General features: G+C 41.2%; 1 protein-coding gene across 7 annotated transcripts in view; it reads right to left on the bottom strand.

The window, feature by feature from the left end:
- The window catches only part of TP53INP2 (tumor protein p53 inducible nuclear protein 2), a 37334-nt gene extending 15106 nt beyond the window's left edge, over positions 1–22228 (bottom strand). For 2 of the 7 annotated variants that reach the window (XM_020801126.3, XM_020801124.3), the window contains exons 1-3: positions 21801–22190; positions 5665–6016; positions 3654–3722 (exon numbers count right to left, since the gene is read on the bottom strand). In XM_020801126.3, coding sequence (XP_020656785.3) covers positions 3654–3722; positions 5665–5788 — 193 coding nt within the window. In that variant the 5' untranslated portion in view covers positions 5789–6016; positions 21801–22190. Of the gene's footprint in view, positions 1–3653; positions 3723–5664; positions 6017–20546; positions 21775–21800 lie in introns of those variants that run through there. The other 5 variants (XM_078393236.1, XM_078393237.1, XM_020801125.3 and 2 more) reach the window with 5 other exon arrangements.
- Between the last annotated feature and the right edge of the window lie 33 nt (positions 22229–22261).

The following is a 22261-nucleotide window of genomic DNA, read 5'->3' on the forward strand; positions in this document are numbered from 1 at the left end:
ACTGGGCAGCAATAATTAGATCTATGACTGAGAAGAGGAGCACAGGATCTTTTTTAAAAAATAAACAACTTTGCCTCTTGCAGATTGTTGTCAGGGTTTATCACAGGAAGGCTATTGTGATCAAAATATCAGTCAGCAAGCTTGAAGCTGCTAAAGTCTTCTATGTACTGTACTGTATTCTTAATGTACAAAGGAAGACAGAGAAAACTAGAGAGGATTTTTTAGTTGTTGAAGTTTTTTTTAAGAAATGCTGTGATTTGGACTAATGCTTTCTTTCAATGACCATTACCACCATCATTATTATAAACAGCTTAGATTCAAATATTTCAAAGCAGTGTATAACTGGACAATATAAAATACACATGCAAATAAAGGCCAATGAAATTAGCATTAAACATAGTTATGTGGTCTATGAAATAGAGGGTATGATTGGACTGTACAGAGAAGGCTTACATAAATGGATATATTTTCAGTGTGAGCCTAAAACTAAAAGTAGATTTGTGTCCATCAGTCTCACTGCTACAGGTCACCCTTCATGCCTCCTTGTGTCCCTCAGAACAATATAAACAACATGAGCTAACTAAGATAATAAAATGCATGGCATTTATGAAGACAGAGGAAATGAAATCAGTGCAGTGAATTGCTCACTCTGGCCTTGTGTTGAGGCTCAAACTTCATCCTGTTCTTTAAAGTATGGCCCACTTCTATTTTTAAAAGGTGCTGGAGTTCAGTTGAGGTTAGAAACTGTATCCTTACACTTTGTCAGCTTCACCATTTTTATACTTATTCTGGACACCTCTGGGAAGTTATTTTTTAAGACCATAAAACCAGAATCCTCTGCGCAGCATGCTGGCTGGGGATTTTGGGAACTGTAGTTAAAAAAAGCGCGCGCACACAACATTTCCAGCACTGACCTCCTGTGCACCACATCTAACTTTTCAAGTCATGAATTCCCTCTCTGCAAGAAGCACTCTTGTGTTTCATATCCCATGACAAATGAGCATACCAGATGGATTTCTCACAGCGGCCGATCAGCCCACTCTGTCTATCCTTTTGCAACATGTTTCATCACTCAGTTAAGGGGGAGGGGAAGCTGAGTTTGAAACTGGTGTTGAGTGCTGCAGTATCTGTTAACAACCCTGTTGCCAGAGAAGTGTTTTTTCCAAATCGCTTTTGTTTTCCATTGGTGTGCAAGCAAATGTCTTGGGTGAGCCTTGTTTTGATCATTGCAGTTTGGGCTGCAGTTGCTGAAAGATTGCTATGCCAGCAAAAACAATGTTTGGGCTTCCGTCTGATCGCTATAGCATTCTCAAATAGGAACTTGGCTCAAAGAAGTTGTTTTTGGATTACCATAATCCCCCAGCCAGGGTGACCATGCTGGCTGGGGCATTCTGGAGCTTGTCCAGTGACTTATTCAGGCTCTGTGCTACAGCAGCCTCTTTTGAACCAAGCACTGTCCATATATGTTGGACCCCTCCATCTATCATACCAAGGCAAGAGAAGGCTGTTGCAGACTTCTTCAAATAGTCTATATGAGCCTTTCCGAAGCACATGTCCTCCAGACATGTTGATCATGGCTGATCTAGATCAGGGTTATTGAGGGGATGACCATGATGATTGAAGTCATAGTCCTGCTGGTAACTGGGTTACCAAATTGAGGAAGGCTGCTGTAGAGCAGCAACAAAAAAGTATACTTGGAGGGGACTGAAAAACAGAGCTTGCTTTTGAGCTGATAGGTAGCTATGCTCACAGCTCAGTGCCAGGATTTCTAAAAATATCTACAATGCAAATACAGTCATGGTGGTGATAGTTAGACATTTTTTAAAGGAGGCTACCAAGGCACGGGAATGCCAGGACGAACAGGAAAGGGAAGATCTGTGCTACACCTAGACAGATGATTGCTTTACGTTGCTTCTATGCTCATTTTGCAAGCAAAAGAAGGCCTAGACTGGAATTACAGCCTTAATTTAGGCGATAGGATCCTTTTTCATGTTTGAAAACTTGATTAAAATGACACTTCTGTATATTTATTTATACAATCTCCCCAAAGATACACAGTAAAGCTTTGCTCTGTAGTACCTCGTGTGTATTCAGATTGTATGGCATCCAGGTAGACTATGTTTGTAAATAGATAAAACTAAAACAAACGCTGTATACCTGCAGCTGCTGTAATACAGGCCTTGCCTACTTCTTCATCCATTTTTTAAAAGAAAGAAAAATCATTGGTACAAAGTTGTCTGCTCTTTGCAAGAAAATTATTTTGTAGAGAAGCTTGTCATTCTGAAGCAAGACATTATCTTTTAAAATGCTATGAAATTAGCTTACAGCACAATGCTGGCCCATCCATTGGACAGACAGGATATTTGTTCAGAACAATCTACTATCACCTCATCCCCTGGCCAGAGTTGTTGTCGCCAAAAGGTGCAGAACAGGTGGGGCGGGGGGAGAGAGAAGTGGGAATAATAGTAAAGATGACTGATTATAAGAGAAATTTATCCTAGGGGAGAAGAGACATTAGTTACTTGCAATTAGTTCCTTTTCTCCAGTAACAAACATACAGTATAACTCACAATTACAACTATGGATAATTAATAACTGAAATGTCTTTTGTGATGCAACTGTAGCTTTTAGTTACTTGTACAAGTTGCAGGGTTGTAGTTTCACTAAATGGTGGAAATGAAATATCACATGCTTCTGCCACATTTTATATTCTGCGGTAGATGTTGAGGCAAAGTGGACAGAAGAAGAGGGCAGCTTCTAGCTTAAAGATTAAAAAATAAACTAAAAGTAACATACTTTTGAGAAACGTGCATGTGAGCAGTTGTCTTTTGAATACTGCAATTATAACAGTAAGGTTGGAGTTTGGGAGACACTGGAATTAACAAGTGTAGCTAATTATTTTTAGAGGAACTTTCTAAATTCAGGGTTTCTCATCCTTGTCACAAGGACATGCCTGGAGAGGCAGAAATAGGCTGATGTTTGTAATTCACAGCCAAGTCTTAGTTCTCTCTGCTTCCATTTTAGGTATATGGAAAGGACCGGACACTCAGCATGAGGAGGAATGGCATTTTAAGTTGGGAAAGAGAAGTTCAGAACAGCCAGCTCGGGAGGAAGTTTTTGTTTGTTGCATAAAATAAGCCCAAGGGAAAAGGAGTGGGACAGATACTGGCTTTTTTCCCTTTGTGTGCGGCTCTTTCATGCAACCAAGACAAGGATAGTTGGGAAGGAAAGACAAGCAACTGAACTTCAGGGCTACTAGAGCAGAGAAAAGCAAGTCATGTCACACCTCACAGATTCCTAAAGCTACCTCAGAGGTTCACAAAATTTTTGTAATACACCTTCTTTCTTATTTTTAAAGACGCTCTCTGCTTTTTCTTGTTCCCAGGATTTCCTAGTTGCTAAAAGTGGGATAAAACCTAAAACCCTATCAAACAAGGTATCACATTCTAATACCTACAGATCTTCTCCCCCTACTTATTCTTTCCCTTGAGATCGTGCAGACGCCACAATTTCAACTAACAGAAGCTGTGCCCAAGTAGACTTTTTAAACTGGCATCCTGTCTGTGGAAAGAGAAACTGAAGGGGGCCATTTCACTAGGTTTCTCCAGGGGAAGGAGGAAGTACTCCAACAATTTCTCAGAGATGGAACTCACCATTAGTAGTAGTTGTAGCACAGCTTTGTTCATTTCCTCTGGAGGTTTTTTTGTTTTCTTGCACGGCAACTGCAAGTGGCAATAACAATAACTGTGTTGACAGCCCAACTACCATTTTATTTCCTCCACAATGCACACTACTGTATTCTAAACCATTGTATTGTTGGGATTCAGAAGCACCCCTCAAAAAACAGTGAATACTTTTTAAAGAAATAATTCTGCAGAGTTGCCTTCTGTTTCTTGGGAGGTAAGAAACAAAAATCAGAATGTTTTCCAGAACAATGTTAATTGAGTAATTATTTTGATTCTTCAAGGTCCAGTACCTCCCCTGAGTTTTTCCAAAATTCTGTACTGTGGAAGAATAATTATAGATACATCTTGTCTAATAATATAACTTAACCCCCCTAAACCCTGCAGCCAATTTTAGGGACAGCAGCATGGCATCCAGTTGTAGGGAAAGGGTGAAGCCAATATTGTGCCTTCGTTTGCCCTTCAATTGCTCAAATATTTTATTTTTCACATGAAAGAGGCTTCAATTTTCCTGCCTTGCTTTCAAGGTTCTTCAGAATTTCTTTTGGTTATATTTTTGAGCTCGCTTCTCATAACATTGCAGGTTGCTACAAATGCCATGCTCTTTGTATTAATAATAATCATGTACCTTCAAGTCAAGTCTGAATTATAGCAACACATTTTCAGGGTTTTCCAGGCAGAGAATATTCAGAAGTGGTTTACCGTTCCCTTCTTCTGAGGGTGTCTTGGGACTGTGCAGCTTGCTCAAGGCCACACAGGCTGTATCTGCTTGCAAAAGGTACAGTGGGGAATTGAGCTCCCAACCTCTGACTCTGGAGCCAGATACCTAAACTACTGAGCTATACAGCCAACATACTCTTTGTATTACACATCTCATTGTCCCTCTGCAGCTTCCCTGATATATCCACATACTTTGCAGCCATGAAGTAAGTTGGTTAAGCAGAAGAACTCTGCCCTTACCCATGAAAATTTCTCCCAAAGTTCTCCCCTTATGAATTTCTTTCCTTTCAAATTTATGAATAATGGCCTCATGAGATAAATTTTCTCTGCAGCCCTTATAATTTCAAAATCAAGTCAGTTTTTCCCTTCCTGTCCCCCCTTCCAGTCCAACTTCTCTTTTGTAACATTTTGCCTCAAAAAGACATAAGGTAATTTGAAAAGCTTGCACATTTTTTCTGCTCATTAGGTTAATCTAAACATATATTACACTAATATGGGTTTAAAGGCAATTGTTAATCCCAACGAGAATACCCCCCCCCCCGAATGAGTGGGATTTACTAATGTAACACCGATGATTCAATGGGTCTACTCTACTCGCCACTAACAGTTGGATTTAGCTCAGAAATTTTGAAACACCATAGAAGTTTATTGAAGAGATCTTTCAACTCCCACAAAGAAAGGTATTGTGTTGTGTTTTGTTGTTTTGATTTTGGACTACTGTTCCCAGAACTCCCTGGTGGGTGAAAAGATATTAACCAGATACTTCTAAAAATATACTTTAAAATGCAAAAATGATTGGCTTCCCGCAACATTCCTGCAAATGACTTCTCCACCAAATGATTTAGTAGTAACACATCAATTTTTCTTGCCATAACCATCAAAAAGAACGTTACAGGTCATTACATTATTTCATAAAACCTAATATGAGCTCAAAAGCAACACTGTATTACCTGTAATGTGGTACAGTTAAACTCCAGAAGCTCCAAAAAATTAGAAAGACGCACTAGAGGGCACAGATTTGTATTTTTGGACTATAGTTTCCATAAGCACTGCAGTCCAAAAAGAGGAATCTGCACAACTCTAAGAAGTACTCGTTCCTCAGACATAACCATTTATCATGACAAATGTATCAGGAGCTTGTCCTCAGGGGAGATTTTCCAGTTTCTGCTTTATAATTGCGGTTGACTACAATTCCACAGTTTTCCATTTTGGGAATGAGGGCGTTCTTTAGAATCTAACAATTTCCTCCGACGTTTCTCACCTGGTATATCAATAATGAGCCAACCATCTTCTTCTTCCTCTCTAGAGACAAAAGGCTTGGGTTCCACAAGGTCCCCAGGTGCACTGCTTTCACTGAAGAAGAGGCTTGTGAAGCGCTGGAACATGGCTGGAGAACTCTTTCTGAGGTGGACTTAGGGAGAAGGATGGCAATGTATTTGTAAACGTCTGTTTCTGTCTGAGGAGCTGGAAGATGCTGATGGAGAGCACAAGTTGGGATTAGCAGATGGACAATTCCTTCTGAAAGGCAGGAGCTGTTTGTTCCTTAGCAAAATCCGAGTTGAGTTACATATAGTGCAATCATAAGGTTTTTCACTTGGCTTCAGTGCAAAGGCCTGCAAAGAAAGAAAAAATTCATTCAGGGCCTCTGGAAGGCAAAAGCTTTTGGAATCACGAGGAACTCAGATGGCCTGGAGAAAGGAGGGGAAGGAAATCTTTGCATGGATCATAATCTCAATTAGCCTTGGTCATTTTACTTGACATTGCCTTCTACATGTTAGAATACTGACAAAATTTTCTTCTGCATTTCTTTCAACTGTACTCTTAGGTTTGATTTAAAACTGATCAAAGGAGGAGGAAGGGGGGGGCTTGGGATCTCATGCTTACCTTTACTTATGAGATGGACAAAGTTATGTTTGTACATGTCCTACCTTAAACTACACAACTATTTCTCTGACATCCTGCAGCATTCCGGGTTTCCCACACTTCAGCTGAAGCTCAGGGGAAGGTCATATAATGCCTCCACCACAGAGATTTTTAAGATCAGAAAGTATAGGCAGCCAGAAAACTGCAGAACAGTGATGAGCTGAGCAGTAGGAAAACAAAGAAAAGGGAGCTCTCTTTGCCACCTCACAATGCTAAGCTCAGCTTGCAAACAAACAAACAAACAAACAAACAAGACATTCTAAAGAAATGAATGAAGCAGAAAAATGGAATCTTCCTTTACGGGGAAGGAAAAAATGGGGAATTTACAGGACAGATTTTGACACAAAATATATCATAGCTTTTCTTTAGAGCTTGACACAACACTGCCTTCCCTCACACCTGCCACAGGCATACAGAAGAGCAGCAACATAATACACATGTGCATCATCCTTATCTTAAAACTGCACAGCTGGAACGGACTTTATGGATCATTGAGTCTAGCCCCTGTCAAGGAGGCACAGTGGGGAATCGAACTCCCAACCAGATATCTAAACCACTGAACTAATGCAAGATGTATCTAGAATTATTCATCGGAGACCTGAGGATGGTGTTTGTGTACTCTGAATAACGATAACCAGAAGTTAGTCACATTTTCTCAAAATAATTTTTTTCTGCATTTTTTAAAAATGCACCTCCACCTTACATTCCTGGAAATAAAAGACAAGTTTGTGGATTCCCCCACCCCATATATTCTCTGCCATGTTTTTGGGTGGTGACTGCTCTTCCCTTGCACATGCTGCCACTATCTTCTAGATTCCTGCTAAGGATCAGGCAATGTGCAGGATGCAAAATAATGGGCGGAATACTGACTCAGTTGCCAGTCACAGTGACAGCATGGAACCAGAAGAGTATGCAGCATCTTTTATGCCTAGTTTAGGTTTATCTCAGTTTTACTGGATAAGAATCTTCAAATACTGAGTTGAGCTCTCTCTGCTTCCAGGATGCCCCATGTGAGGAACTTTCCTACATCTCCTGTTTCCTTTCACTAATATTAACCTACTTCCTCCCACAAACATGCAAATAAGCCCTGCATACATTCTCTTCTCATTCACACTACATGTGTTGACCACCAGTTTGTGATATTGATGGATGGGAATTATATAAATAAGACTAAACTGTCATAGCATGAGTTCTTTTTCTGTTTCTATTTGCCCCACAGTCTGTGGGGCTGCAGTCTCAGACAAATGGCAATGTTCCTTCTGATGCCTTTCTCAAACCACATTAGCAGGAAAGACATCAATGGTGATCTATAAACACCCACCCATGATCTTTGCTTCCCAACGGTCTCTAACTACCTCAAAAGACTGTTGTTTCTCCTTTGTTGGCCCTAAGGGCTTAGGACTGCATCCAGAAAACTTGCATGTTACCATGATCCTGTGAAGCCTTTGGCACAACCCTCCTAGTTTTCATGCCCTACTGTAATTCAATTAACTTATTAGTTTCATCCTTTCTTTGCTTACTCCCTCTTCCTTTGTGAGTCTAGAGAACATGGTAGCTGCTTTCCCAATGCGTTTATCCAGCTTGACATCTAGGGAGAGAGTGTCAGAGATTGTTGAGCCAAGGTACACAAAGTCATGAACAACCTCCAATTTTTGCATGTAGATGGTAATAGAGGGAGGTGAATCCACGCCATGGCCCATGACTTGTGTTTTCTTCAGGCTGATTGTTAGTCCAAAGTCTTGGCAGGCCTTGCTAAAACGATTCATGAGTTGTTGGAGGTCCTCAGCAGAGTGGCCAACAACGGCTGCATCATCAGCAAAGAGGAAGTCCTGCATGCATTTCACTTTGACTTTGATCTTTGCTTTCAATCTAGAGAGATTAAAGAGCTTTCCATCTGATCTAGTCCAGAGATAGACGCAGTTCCAAAGGCATGCTTCAGCATGACAGCAAAAAAGGTCCCAAACAGGGTTGGTGTGAGGACACAGCCCTGTTTCACTCTGCTTCGGATGTCAAAGGCATCTAATGTTGAGCCATCAAGAACTACAGTGTCCTTCATTTCCTCATGAAAGGACCTGATGATGTTAAGGAGTCGAGATGGACATCTAATCTTGGGAAGTACTTTAAAAAGGCCATCCCTGCTAACCAAATCCCTGCTAACCAAGTCCCTGCCTTTGTGAGATCTATGAAGGCCACAAAGAGTGGCTGTCGTTGTTCCCTACATTTCTCCTGCAGTAGTAATAGCAGTAATAGACCTTGTAGTAAGAAGTGGCACTCCTTATGGCAAAATACTAGGAAGAGATTCCTAAAGAGTCCTCAGGCGATGACCATCTATCCTTTCCCTGAATTCTGAAGAAACAAATTCTACAGCTACTCTACATTCGCCCCCCCACCACACAAGCTCCACTACTATAAACTTCTCCCAAGGAATCAGCTTGCAGTTTTCTACCTGTAATTTAAATCCATGGCTTCTTCTATCCATCTCATTCCCCCTTTCCCTTTATTACTGTTACTTTGAGTCCAGAGGTGTTTACAGCGCGTTGATACTGAGCTGTTCTCTCAGCAACCCTATGTGTGAGATTGTGACTGGCTTGAAGTCACCTCGTGAGTCGAAAACCTGGAAATATTCAATCAAAAGTTGCAAGTCCTTATTTCAGAGTAGAATGGTCTTGAACACTATGCTTCAGTGACTCTGAATTTGTCATAAACAAGTATTTGAAAGCTAGTTATATATTCAACCAGAACCAACAGAGGACACCATAAAGAAACAGTTTTGATGTTAGGTTCTAGAAAGTGATGGATCATAAATATTCCTACTAGTTTTTCAGATAATTTTCTTAATAGTGATATCATTGGAACAGTACTAGAGGGCAGAAGCCAAGGACCTTCCAGCCACTGCAGATTTACAATATTATGAAGTAAGTGAACTAAACCATGTCAAAATCTCAAGAAAAAAGGCTGAGGTAGTAGTGAGTTAAGATCAGAGTCTATGCCTACCAAACTTTGAGCATCTAGAGAGCAGACTCAGCAGGTGCATGCATCACCTGATCAAAGTCTTCCCCACTTTGATGAGATGCATTTTATTTCTACTGAAATTCCAGTAATTTCTCCCCAACATTTGTCTAGAAATCAGAACATGCAAGTATTATGCAGAACTGTATCTCCTATTGTCCTCTCTAATGAGGAAGGTTTATTGGCCATTGTCTTTACATGGTTTATTTTCTATCTTTATAGTTGGGGAGGAGGGATTTGTACCAAGGTCTTCTCAATGTGACCTGCAATCCTATGCACGTCTAGTCACACATAAATCCACCAAATTCATTGATGCTGACACCTGAATAAACAGCCAGGGTACAGCACTTTAATCAACACACTCCGTAATCTCTTCTAGCATTGCAGTGGGCTTTTTTATTTTTACCTTCCTGACTACAGCTCCTAGAATCCCCTAGCCAACATGGCCAAACTCTGAATTCAGGTCTTCCTTTTCATATCAACCATTCATTCAGTCCCTGATCTGGTACTAGCTGTGGGTCTACACACAACCATCCTCCAACTCCAGCTTCCTGCAAACAACAATGTAGCTCCAGAGTTTCTGTTTCAGCCAGCTGTATGATACAAGGACACTGAATGCATCACAGAAGGGATCCGAGGTTTGAGAGCCCAGAAAAAAAAGCATAATGGTAACTGCAGCTGGCGTGTAATTTTCTACCTAGAAGTCTTTAATTCATCCTAGCAGTTTTTGCCCATAGCATAATACTTGCCCCACAACGTATTGCATAGATGCCTTGTTTCCTGCACTCTCTCCATCACTTCTGCTGACTACAGAAGACCTATTCTCCACATCCTGCTGGTTCTGTCCAACTGGATTTGTACAGGGATATGATTTGGTTCAGGGGCAGATGGTGCCTTCTTCTTTTTCCATGAAAACAGCCCTTGTCCTATCAAAAGCCTTTAGTTTAATGCCTTTGGGGACCCACACATAACAATGATGGATGGCAGCCAGTACCTAAGGAGAGAGTTGTAATGGAAGTCATTATGATGCCAGCAACACATATACGACATGGCACCAATGGATGAATCCTGAAGGTGTAGGAGAAGTTTGGTAGGTTAGGTTAAATCATAAGGCTGTGGGACAAATAAGATGTGGTTTACTTATCGTTTGCCTGGGACAATTTATATATCTTCCTATATTTTCCATATATAAACATGACTCCCACTAATTTTAATGGGATCCAAAAGGCACTCTTACTAGAGATTGTCCTGTTGCATTCCACCTTGAATTCATACATTCATACATGTGTGAAAGAGCACTGTTTGTTTGCAAAAGCTGTTTCCTGTGTAACCAGTGTTTCAGTTCTTGCATATTTATGTATGTAGTCTGGACTCCCGGAGTGTCCCAGCTTAAAATAGAACCCATTTCCCAGCACATACCAGGTTTAAAGTTGTCATATTAATCACAAGCTTTAAAAGGTTGTATTTACAGGGCCAGTTCTGCTGTCAGGCAGAATGAGGCAGCCATTTCAGGCAACTGTCTTGAGGTGTCAAGGAAGGGGCAGGACATTTTTGTTTATTTCATACATTGCTGTATTTTTACTGTGAAGGAGTAGTGATTGTGAGACTGGCCTTGAATATAATGCTCTTTGACTGGAGATTGTTGGGGCATTTGTTGCTCTGCCACAGGCAGAAAAAGGGTTTTAAGCCAGCTTTATTGATGGAAAAGAGATGGTGCCATTTGTCCTGGCAGACACTGCAAAGGAGTTGCTGCATACACAGAAAAATAGGGCCAGTCCTGCCATTAGGTGAGTGAGGGCACTGCCTTAGGAAGCAGATTTTAAATTGCATATTCAAAATAGCAGTTGATTGAGTTTGTTAGTTATCTGGTTTATTCTTGCTGTGTTTTGTACAGCAAAGGAAGTGGGGAAATGGTTGTGAGCTTGTTCTGCTTTAGCTCCCATAGTAGCATGACAGGCGTTCTGTGCTACGCAATTGATTTATCTGATTGAGGGCAGCAGACACCATTTCTTGCTCCACCTTAGGCATCAATATGTCTTGGAATTACCTCAATGGATGGACAAGATCAATTTATCATGGTCAGAATTTGTATTTCTTAACAGAATATATTTAAGAGGAAAAGTACTACCTCACATGGAGAACATAACCAGAAAACGTATGCATAAGTGGATTGTGTTCCCCTGTTGCCTGTAATATCTCTGAAGACTCTTGAAAGAGAAGGAGACTGTTCTCAGAATTAAGAGTATACAGAACTGTTTTCAAGTCTGGGAAATTACCCGCATGTACTGGTGGGCGGGCGGGTGGGCATGCTATTAGGGTAAATGGTTGATTTGGATACGAACTCTCTCAGGGGCAGTACCCAAATATTCCTAGCTCAGGATCCCTTTAAAGCCTTCTCAGCTCCAGCCTTTAGCAGTGTCCCTCACAAACAAGCTCAGCTGTACTCATCCTAAGAACAACAATGGATTTTTCAGCCCTTCAACCAATCAACAAATCCCTCCTGAAATGCAGTAACATTAGTGAAATTGAAAAGAAGATTGTGGTGGCGGCAGCAATAGTAGGCAGGCAGTGGAGTGGGTGGAAGGACTGCAATTTACATTGCACAGCACTGAGCAACAGCTGAGAACAGGAAATGTGAGCAATGCAGATGGCAGCAAAACCAAGAGGGAAAAGGAACAATTGTCTGTCCAGATAACTGAGGGAAGACATTGTGGGCATGGGGTGGTGGTGGTGCATGTTCACTTATGACAAGGCATCCTTTATATCTTACTCTCCCAGCAGTAAGAGAGAAAGGGACCATTTTTTTCCCTGAAAAGAAAAGGGACACATCTTAATCTGTTTATATGGAACATTATCCTGCTCAAAGACCGATGAAAAATAACTTCATATAAACAAGATTCTGCTCCAGATTCCAGATCACAGGCACAACTTTGCAGGGTATCAAATGTTCTGTGGGACAAGCTTAGCAGAAGTGTACAGGATTTCACCATGCAACACACAGCAAGAGAGACCAGAGATTTCACCAGACACCTTTTCACAACATCCTCCCAAATGACTGTAAAGGGGCTTGAAGAAAATCCGGGAAAGGGAGACATAATGTTTACAAAATTATTTACTTGTAGTTGAATAACCAAGGGTTTCCATCTAACTAGAATCATAGAATCACAGAACTGTAGAGCTAGAAGGGGCCTGATGGGCCTCTGAGTTCAACCCTTTCCAAAGCATAAAATCCACAACTGAATTACCCCTGACAAGTTGCCATCCAGGCTCTTTTAAAAAAAAATCTCCAGTGAAGGAGAGTCCACCACCCACCAAGGCAGTCCACTCAAAATACCCTGACAATAGTGGTGTCACAGCTCCCAGAGTTGAGGTGATGGGACACTCTGATCATCAAAGATTATGAAGTCCTCCCTCACCCCTTCAGACTTCCCAGGGTCCCCTCGTCATAGCTGCAGTCCTCACAGGAACTGGCAGAGACAAGAAGGACTAGTTATCCAGAAGCACTGCATACATCTTTGTGTGCTATCTTTGTTTAATACAACATATCTGGGATGGCTTGGACTTAAATAAATAATTGAGATGCACTAGCTGTACTAAAGACCAAGAAGAGGTCCTGGAGGAGATTTTTTAAAATGTTGGAAGTGGTTTGTTGATAGAGATCAACCATGCTGCCTACATTTTTTTTATTCTTCTTGGGGGTTTAACTATTTACTTTGACAAATGCCTGCACTTTTAAGCCTGATCGCTCCATCAACATCACTACTGGTGTCTATAAACAGATAAAACTTTGCTATGTGTCATCCAGTCACTTCTAAAAATGTATGACTGTACCCATATCTACACCAGAGGAACAGTTCAGACTGGCAGTAGTACTAGGTATGCAACAGCTTCTTATCTGAATTACAGGTGTGCCATTTAAAAATAGGGGAAAACATACCGTAATTGCAACATAAAGGTTTGCACTTCATGTGATGTTACACATGTGAAATAATTATTGCTAGCACAGTTTCACATGAACATTGTGTGAATATAGTTATATCTTTACTGTAATCAACTTAAAAGGAAGAGAAAAATAAGGAATAGAAGTTAAACAGATGAAAGCTGCAATTCTGTACACAGTGCCCCAAAGATAGTACCCATTGAGTTGGCTCTAGATTAACCATTCCAGACATGAAAAGAACCCTCCTGATCACAGAAGGCAAAGCAAAAATGGCATGAAAAGCTGGCAATCTCTGTTGCCAGTTTCCTTGTAGCCTCTTGTGTCACCTTTCCTGCTGTTTCAGGAACTCCCCAGCCCTCAGCTTTATGGGTCAACAGCATCCCATTCCCTGGGATTTCAAGGCCAAAACCTGAGACCAAGATGGTGGGAGTTTGTGATGTCAGAGAGGAAGGTAATATTATCACAGGGGGCAAGCAAGGTTTGGGAGTGGGCTAGCTGCTGCTGGCAACAGTGGAATGGGGATAAGCAGACCCAGAAACCAGATAAAGCCAGGTTAACAGGATAATGAGGCAATCAAGAGCAATTTCAGGCAGGACTTTTCCCCGCTAGATCTATCTAGACATTCCTGGTGGTCTCCCATCCAAATATTCATCAGGCCTGACCTTCCTCAGCCACGGAAATGAAATGAAAGTAGTGCATCTAAGGTGGCATCTCTACTGCTTTGAAATCACTGAATTAAAAGTGGGATGGAAATATTATTTATTTATTTATTTATTTATTTATTTATTTATTTATTTATTTATTTATTTATACATACATACATACATACATACATACATACATACATACATACATACATACATACATACATACATACATACATACATACATACATACATACATACATACATACCCCGCCCATCTGGTCTTGCGACCACTCTAGGTGGCTTCCAGATACATAAATAAAAACATACAAATATACACAAAAATTATACACAAAAAATGAATAAATAACTTCGAGAGGGAAAGCAAATTTCAAAAGGGAGGTATGAGCTGGTCTGATTTGCAGAAATGCACAAAAAGAAGAAGAAGAAGAAGAAGAAGAAGAAGAAGAAGAAGAAGAAGAAGAAGAAGAAGAAGAAAGAAAGAAAGAAAGAAAGAAAGAAAGAAAGAAAGAAAGAAAGAAAGAAAGAAAGAAAGAAAGAAAGAAAGAAAGAAAGAAAGAAAGAAAGAAAGAAAATTGCATTAAAAAAAAGTTAATGTAGAAACCCAGAATAGCCTGATCAGGATTGAGGAAGTTCAGTGATAATCAAACACTGCATTGCCAGATATGGTTAAGGGATTATTGCAGGAAAGGGCCAAAAAAGTGGGAAAGGTGGGGAATAAAAGTGAGCACTCTGAAATGGCTCATAGCTGGCTGGCATATTGAATGGGATTACTCCAAATGGTGACTTTTTGGGAGGGGCAGATCCTACTTTATTATTGAATGTAGTGAATAAAGAAGCCAAGATCTGCAGCCACAACCATTGTCCCTTTCTAGTTTTTACTCGGCCAAGATTAGATTACCCTTGGGTTAGCGAGCCTTACTTGAGGACAACATAGTGGGAAGCCACAAATGCTCTGAAGACATTTCACGGGGAATAGAAATGTGGGCTATGAGACCGACGAAGCTCACACTCACCCACCCACCCACAAGTAAGCACTGGGGGTGGAAATGCTCTGTGTCTTCATATGACCCAGTTCTGAGGCAATCTGTCCCAGCAGGATGCAGGAAATAGGGAATAACTGTATGCATCCCCCCTCTCCCCTATTGTGTCTAAAGAAGAAAGTGACAGGGCTCAGGCTGTATAACGGTAAGCCTAGCAGGCACCATCTGCTCACAGTGAGAGGGGATTACAGTTTCAGGGGGACAAAGTCTCCTCTTCCCCCTTCATTCAAAATCAAGAAAGAGGATGTTGGTGCCACCAAGCTCTGCTTTGGGAGATTCAGTTCCTGCATGTAAACTTCTCCACCCCTTGATTTTTCATTATCTCCTCTTCTTGCCCTTGGCCAGTCACTCCCAAATTCTGCACAGTAGGAAATTAATTACATCACCATGAGGCTCCTGAGTGTCTCCATTAGTCATTAACACTGATGTCCTGTCCTGCCTGGTTGTCCACCTCTACAGTCTCTTTAGAATCGTAACATTTCAGAATCGCAAAGGAGTTTGGAGGTTACCATTCCCATCCCCACCTCAGTGCAGAATCTGCAAGGTCACGTGCAACTGGAGCAACCCTAACAGATGGCTCTGTGACCTCCGATTAAATGCTTCCAGATAAGTACTTCCAAGACAGTCTGTTAAGGGCGGATTGTAAAACACTTCTAACTTTTGGGTAGTTTCTCCCAACATTTAGTCTAAACCTGCTTTTCTTCTTCTTTTCCTTTTACATCCTTAGTTCCTAATACTAGTTGTGCTATCTCCCTTCGTCTGCTTGCAGGAAGAGAAAAGAAAAAGGGGCAAGGCACTGAAAACAATACAATACAAACAGAAATGGGATTTTTGAAAATGTCAGTGTGTATTTATTAAAAATTGTCCAGTGAATTTCAGAATATAGTTAGAGGGAAAGAATACTGTTTCCCAGAATGAACTGTGAGGTTTTTGTTAAACATCCAGAAGCACTTTGAGAACCATGTCTCGTCTCTTCTCACACTACCTTCTACAGGAGATAGAATCTATAGGTGCCTCTCTTGTACTTTATATACACATGTGTTTGGGTCCTTCCATGTTGTTTGTGCATCTGCATTACAATCCAATTAGGGAGTCCGGTCATTCCAACAACTCCTGGTAGGATGCCAGGGTTGGTCATCCTTGTATCTACCCCCGGGAAAAGAGTCCTCTTTGATCTGGCATCATGTTAGATGACACGCCTCATCAGCTCCAAGTTGTCCACTTATGACAGCTATTGGGGATGATGGGTGTGGTACTCCAACACATATCGTCTACAAACTTTTCAACTTCGTCAACACACAAAAGAAAAAGCACACACACTTGCACTGTGTAAGCTGCTGGGCATTTTCTGATCTGAGAAAAATTCAGGTGTGTTTGAAAGTTAGCAGTAGCGGTAGGTTTGTGGTTAGGATTAAATGTACTAATCTTATACTTTTTGCAGCAACTAAGAATTACAATCTCCTCCCTGAACTGAGCCAATTTACTGTTAACTAGTTTATATAATCTCTGTTCCTCAGCACTATGGTTTGCTTGAGAATGAAGGACACAAGACATATTTTGTTTCTGATACATTATATTAGTTGAAAGAAAAAACTACTCTAATAGAAAATACAGATGATTTGTTTGGATGGTTTTTGCCACAGCCAGTTTTTATCTGCAAAAAAACACTGTACATGGCAATTAGTTGAAATTTAGGAAAACCGTCACAAAATGCCTGCATGATATGCCTAGTTCTCTCTATATTCTGCATCAAAATGCATCAGTCATGCATAATTCTAGGTATATAAAATTAGCCAGTACATCCAAAGGGACAATAATGATTTTGAACAATGCACTATTAAATCCCTGCAGGATCTGCTGAGTCCTGTTTCTTCATTTTAAAAAAGTGTTTTATGCAAGCTAGCTTACTTTGCTTCTAGAAGGCCATAAACACAGCCGGATTTAAACATTTAGGAAAGAAACTTACTAAAAGGCTTCCAGATGTGTTAGGAGGTGGGAATAGATGTGGGAGAAAGTACTCTTATTCACTTAAACAACCGCTCTAAGGTTGTATTTATGTGCATATTGGCCATAGCTCAGAAATATTAATTTTTGGACAATAGCCTCCAGAATGCCTCAGCTAGCATGGCTTACACCGACTTGCATTCTCCAGCTAAATGGGTTGAGCTACAGCCCGCCCAATCCCCATGCTATCTGAGGATGACTGGAATTGACTCAATGGAACTCCTCTCGTGAGATTTACTAGGCTAAGTGACAGGATTTTGACCAGTGTTCAACCTCAAAAGATTGCCCTTCCTTTTACCACACAAGATCCTCTAGAAAAGGAGAGTGCAACATGTAGATGTGATTTGACTGCAACTCCCAAGAGTCCTTGCCAGCACATCCAGCACAGGGGGGTGTTGGAAAAAAGGGTCTACAGTAACAACATCTAACATTATAGAGGGGGCCGTTTGCTCATCCCTTCTCTAGAAGATCCACTGGGAAACAGGTATCAGTCTTCTAGTTGTCTCATGAGAATAGACAAGCTGGCTTCATGATATCAGACCATACCTTATTTTGAAGGAACCAACGTTTTTGAATGCTCGTCATTTGGCAGATAAAAACTAAACCAGAACTGAAATGTGTTATTCTGCATTCTCCTAAGCAATTTGTTCTATGAATCACAGGCTCTCCCGAATAATCCTCTTAGGTAACACCAGCAGGGGGGAAAAACCCCAAGAAGGAACATTTGAAAAACAGCAGCTAGTGATGCACATGAACACAACACTATAAGAAGGGAGGAGTGGGTAGCTCTTTTTTTGTAATTAACTGGGACGAGGCTTCTAGAATTGAACAGAGCTATTATAATAGCAGCAAACTACCTATTCAGAATGAGAAAATTTCTTCTCCAGATAAACCCTTCCAACCACTTCAGAACAGAATGGGCATTGAAACCACACTATGGAAAACTTTCCAAAACAAATCTAAGAATATCTACACCGCCACACCAAACAAAGGCAGTATGTCCTTATGCTATGGTGCTTGAGAATTGCTGTCCTCTTATCACCTCCTACTCAAATACCATGATTGTGCATGAAGAAGTAGCCTGATCCCTCACTTTGCCATCTGTACTCAGCTGTGTTTGGGATCTAAATATGTCGCACCTAGCCACACATTGCCCAACCTTCCTCCTAAACCTTAAAGCACACAAAGGCCCAAATCCTCATTTCTTAATGAGACAGGGAAAAGAACTCCCTAATTCTTCAAAGACAGTAACACAGCTGCTTCTGATACACAACTACAAAATCAGTAGTCTTCTGGCACTTTGAATGCAAACATGTTTGTCAGTCTTTAAGGTGCCTCAAGATTATCTGTTATTTTTGCTGAAACAGACCTAAGATGGCTAAGATTCCTCTGGGAATACAGTACTTGCAAATCAAACTGAATCAAACCACAACCCTTTCCCCTTTGTAAACACCCATGTTCTTAAGACAACCAGCTAGCAAGGCCAATGGTCGGCAATAAAAAGATTTAAGAGAATCTAGGGTATACCAGGCTGTCATATCTGTTCAGCAAAGGAAAAGAGAGAAATGTAGACCTTTCATGTGCTCTTCTTTCTTTCCTTCCTTCTTTTTTTCTTTGTATCAGAGGAATTGCAGCATTGCTGATTAAATTCTCATTATATTCAGTGCAGCAACTGGGCAATGTCAAGGTTAAGAACAAAAAAGGAAGAGAAGAAAATACAAAATATGGGGTTTGGTGCAGTTTCAGTTTCTTCAAAAACATTTTGAAAAAGTAGCTTTCTTCTTATGTTTAACAAGATATGTCTGGTTGTGGATGTGCAGGCAATAACCCAGTGAAATCTCAGAAACCAGACAGCCTGCTAATTAAGGTTTTCAGTGAATAGGGTCAATTGGGGTGACAGGCAGTGTAGTGTAGCAGATGGAGTGTTAGACTAGGACTCAGGAGAACTGTGTTCAAATGTCAGTTTAGCCATAGAAACTCACTGAAGTGAGGCACTCCTGAAATCATTCCCTAAATGTCTCCCATACTCCAGAAACCTCATGATGGCTGACGTAAGTTGGAACTGACTTAACAATACTGTATGTAACAGGGTGGGGCAAGGCTTCCATCTCCTTACCTATTTCCTTCTCATGACTAGTAGTGGAAAAATAAATAAAGGAAAATCAGATGCTGTACATAATAAATCTAGAAAAGGAACATCACATAGGCAGTCTGAATAACACATACATTCATATATTTTATAGAATATGACAAGCTGTTCTTGTCACAGAATTCCGCATTAAATAAATGAATATATAAAAACAAGTACAAAAGAGAGAAGACATCAATTGCTTTGCCTATTAGATAGGTGAAACATTTAGATAAACATGATGTTAGATGTGAGGAAGCCATGTCAGATAAGGCTGGGAGACCATGACCTGACATTCGGATGGGGTGGGCTGGGGTAATGAATCTGATCCAGAGCTGCCAAATTCCAAAGGGCCTCTAGCTGCATGTTTGTGCATTTGGCTACCTCGCCTTTAAAAACAAAACTTGAAAGACTTTGTGTTCCAGTTACAGCCATGCATCAACATTTTAAAAACACAATGTTCGGAATGAACCTGAAATCTGAACTATCTGTAACATAGATAAGTAAATGGATGAAAGGTGAGGAACATCAATCTCAGTCGCTGGCATGGACCCGATTTGTCCACGACATCTTTTTGCTCAGCAATATAAAGATAAAAACAGAGCACAGAAGGTTTATTTCTGAGACCTACAAATTCCAGAATTCCAGGCCAGCACAGTATGAATATACTGGCTGGTGGATTCTCAGAATTGTAGTTAAAAAAAAAAAGGCAGTGTTTTCCAGATAAAAATACACCATTGCTCCACACAGGCCTCTGTGGCCAGCAAATTATTCAAAGCCTACACGGAGCTCCAAGCCCGCTCTGGTCCATGGAAGCCTTCTTATGCCAGGTCAAGAGAGGACAACTTCCATATGCGTGGGTGGGGAGGAGTGGGGGGGGGAAAGGATTGGAAAGGGTTGGCCTTGGTGACGTCTCAATGTCATATGCAAATTTTGCGAACGTCAACCCAGGCTTCCAATCCCAGGCAGCCAATGGGAAAACAGAACCACCTTTAATCTTAATCCTTGGGTGAAGGAACAAATAACAAAAGAGGCAAAGACAAGGGAAATGATTAGGAAGAGCAGAGCAGGAGTCAAACGGACGAACCATCCGAAGCGCTGTTTTTCCACCAGGAAGCCTAAAGAAAAGTGGCAAATTGTGTTTTTCACTTTTAAATAGCCTGCTCTTTGTTCCTTTTTACCTGCTGGAAAGAGAAGACAAGCGCCCACAGCCGGGTAATGTAGGCTGTAGTTTACGAAAGCTTATTATGGCACACCACCAGACCTCTACTAAAGTCTCTTTTATGGAGGGTTTTAAGGGTCTTACCGACCCATCTTGGCAGGGATAAAGAATTTCCATAGAAGGGTGAACGTGGCAGATTTTCCTCCCCCCCCCCCGACGCCGCATCCCGATCCAGAAATACATGCACCAAAACAAAAACACATTTATACCCAAAGAAAAGTGGTTCAGTCGATGCTTGTCGTTCTGTCCCTTGCAGAGATTCATTCAACCCCAGAGAGAGAGAGAGATCCCGACCTTAACCAAACGAAACAAAAGGAGGGCATAGTGACCATCAAAGCAGCGCCAAAAAACAGCTAGCCAAGCCTGCAATTTTAAATCGACCGATGACACATCCACACGAAGCGGTAGCTGGTAGACTGAAGGGGGGCAACGGACGTCTTCCCTTCCTAGCTAGTTTCTGTCTTGCTCCCAGGGAAACAGCTGAGCGAAAAAAACAGCCGCCAGGCCCGCCGAGCGCTCTCTGATCTGCAGTTAATTATGAGGAACATTTTCCATTCGCCATCGCCTCTTATGACCTCAATGAAACAGGCTCCACACAAACAAGGCAATGTTTTGCTTTCTTCTTTGCCTCCTCCTTTTCCCTCTTCCCGTTCCGTCTTCTCTCTCTCCTGCCCCCCCCGCCGAGTTTTATTAATATCTGCATCGTTTTGTTGTTGTTATTGCCGCTACTGGTCCCCGAAGGCAGTCAAGACAATAGAGTCTTCTTTCATAAAAGTAAGAAAGGGAGTCAGTTACAAGCGAGTCAGATATTCATTCTTTCTTTTTCACAGCCTTCCGTTTAATAACGAAGCCCTTCACAAATAAATAAAATGCATCTATGCAGTTGTTTAGAGGATACGTTTTTCTCCCTGGAGCACTATACTGTCAGAAGCCATATATATGTGGAAGTCAAACGGGGTGATTTTCTCTTATATGAAAGAAACATAAGCTTTTCCTCACTAAGGTTCAGAGCGCTCGAGTATCTATCTCTCCCTAGAGTCCAAGATCGTCTTGCTTCTAAATTCGAAACAAAGATCTTTCCTTCCTGATGTTTATGTGATCTACCGCAGGATAATTTCTTAATTCTTTTTCTGCCAACCACAGGACGAAATTACAGTACATCGCGTCCATAACAACATATTCATAAAGCTATGGTGGTGCACCGAGCCGTACAGAGACTACTAAATATAAGACGGAATACAAAATGACACACCAGAAGGAAATCGATTTGAAATGAATGCCACGTGCCATTAGGGGGAAAAAAGGAGCTTAAAACCAAAAGAATCGGCTCTTAAAACATCAGTGGCAAGATCGATGTCTCTCACACGGAGTGTTCTCTTCCACCAGTAAGAGAAGATTCCCAAGTTTGAAAATAAACTCGCTTGCAGGGGTTAGCGGGGGAGAAAAGAAGAGGTAGCACTTACCTTGCCTTTAATGTCATCAAATGTTTTGTAAACACACACACACGCACGTACACAAAAAAACCCACAAAAAATAAGCACCAGCTTTAGGCAGTCTGTGAGGTAGTTTTAATTGAAGTGAACCAAAATCAATAATAGATTTTTAAAAAAAGACCCTTCTCCCCTCAAAAAAAAAAAGATGCAGGGAGAGGTGATGGTGATGTAAATGGTGTCTCTGGTCTTCTTAGAAGATATGCACCATTGCAAACTGCACGCAGCTGCCCTCCCGTCCGGATGCCCTCCCTCCCCTGGCTGTAGTCTCAGTATTATTATTTTTCTGTTATTGCTGAATCCCCACTTGATCTCGGCTGAGAAATTAGAACGTTCAAACAGCTGATTGTGACGTCACAAAGGGACCCGCCCACCGCCGGCGTCGGGGCCGCTCCGAACAGCCAATGACAAAAGGCCAACGGCAGAAAGGCGGA

Source organism: Pogona vitticeps, chromosome 4 (genome assembly GCF_051106095.1).
Source record: "Pogona vitticeps strain Pit_001003342236 chromosome 4, PviZW2.1, whole genome shotgun sequence".
NCBI lineage: Eukaryota > Metazoa > Chordata > Lepidosauria > Squamata > Agamidae > Pogona > Pogona vitticeps.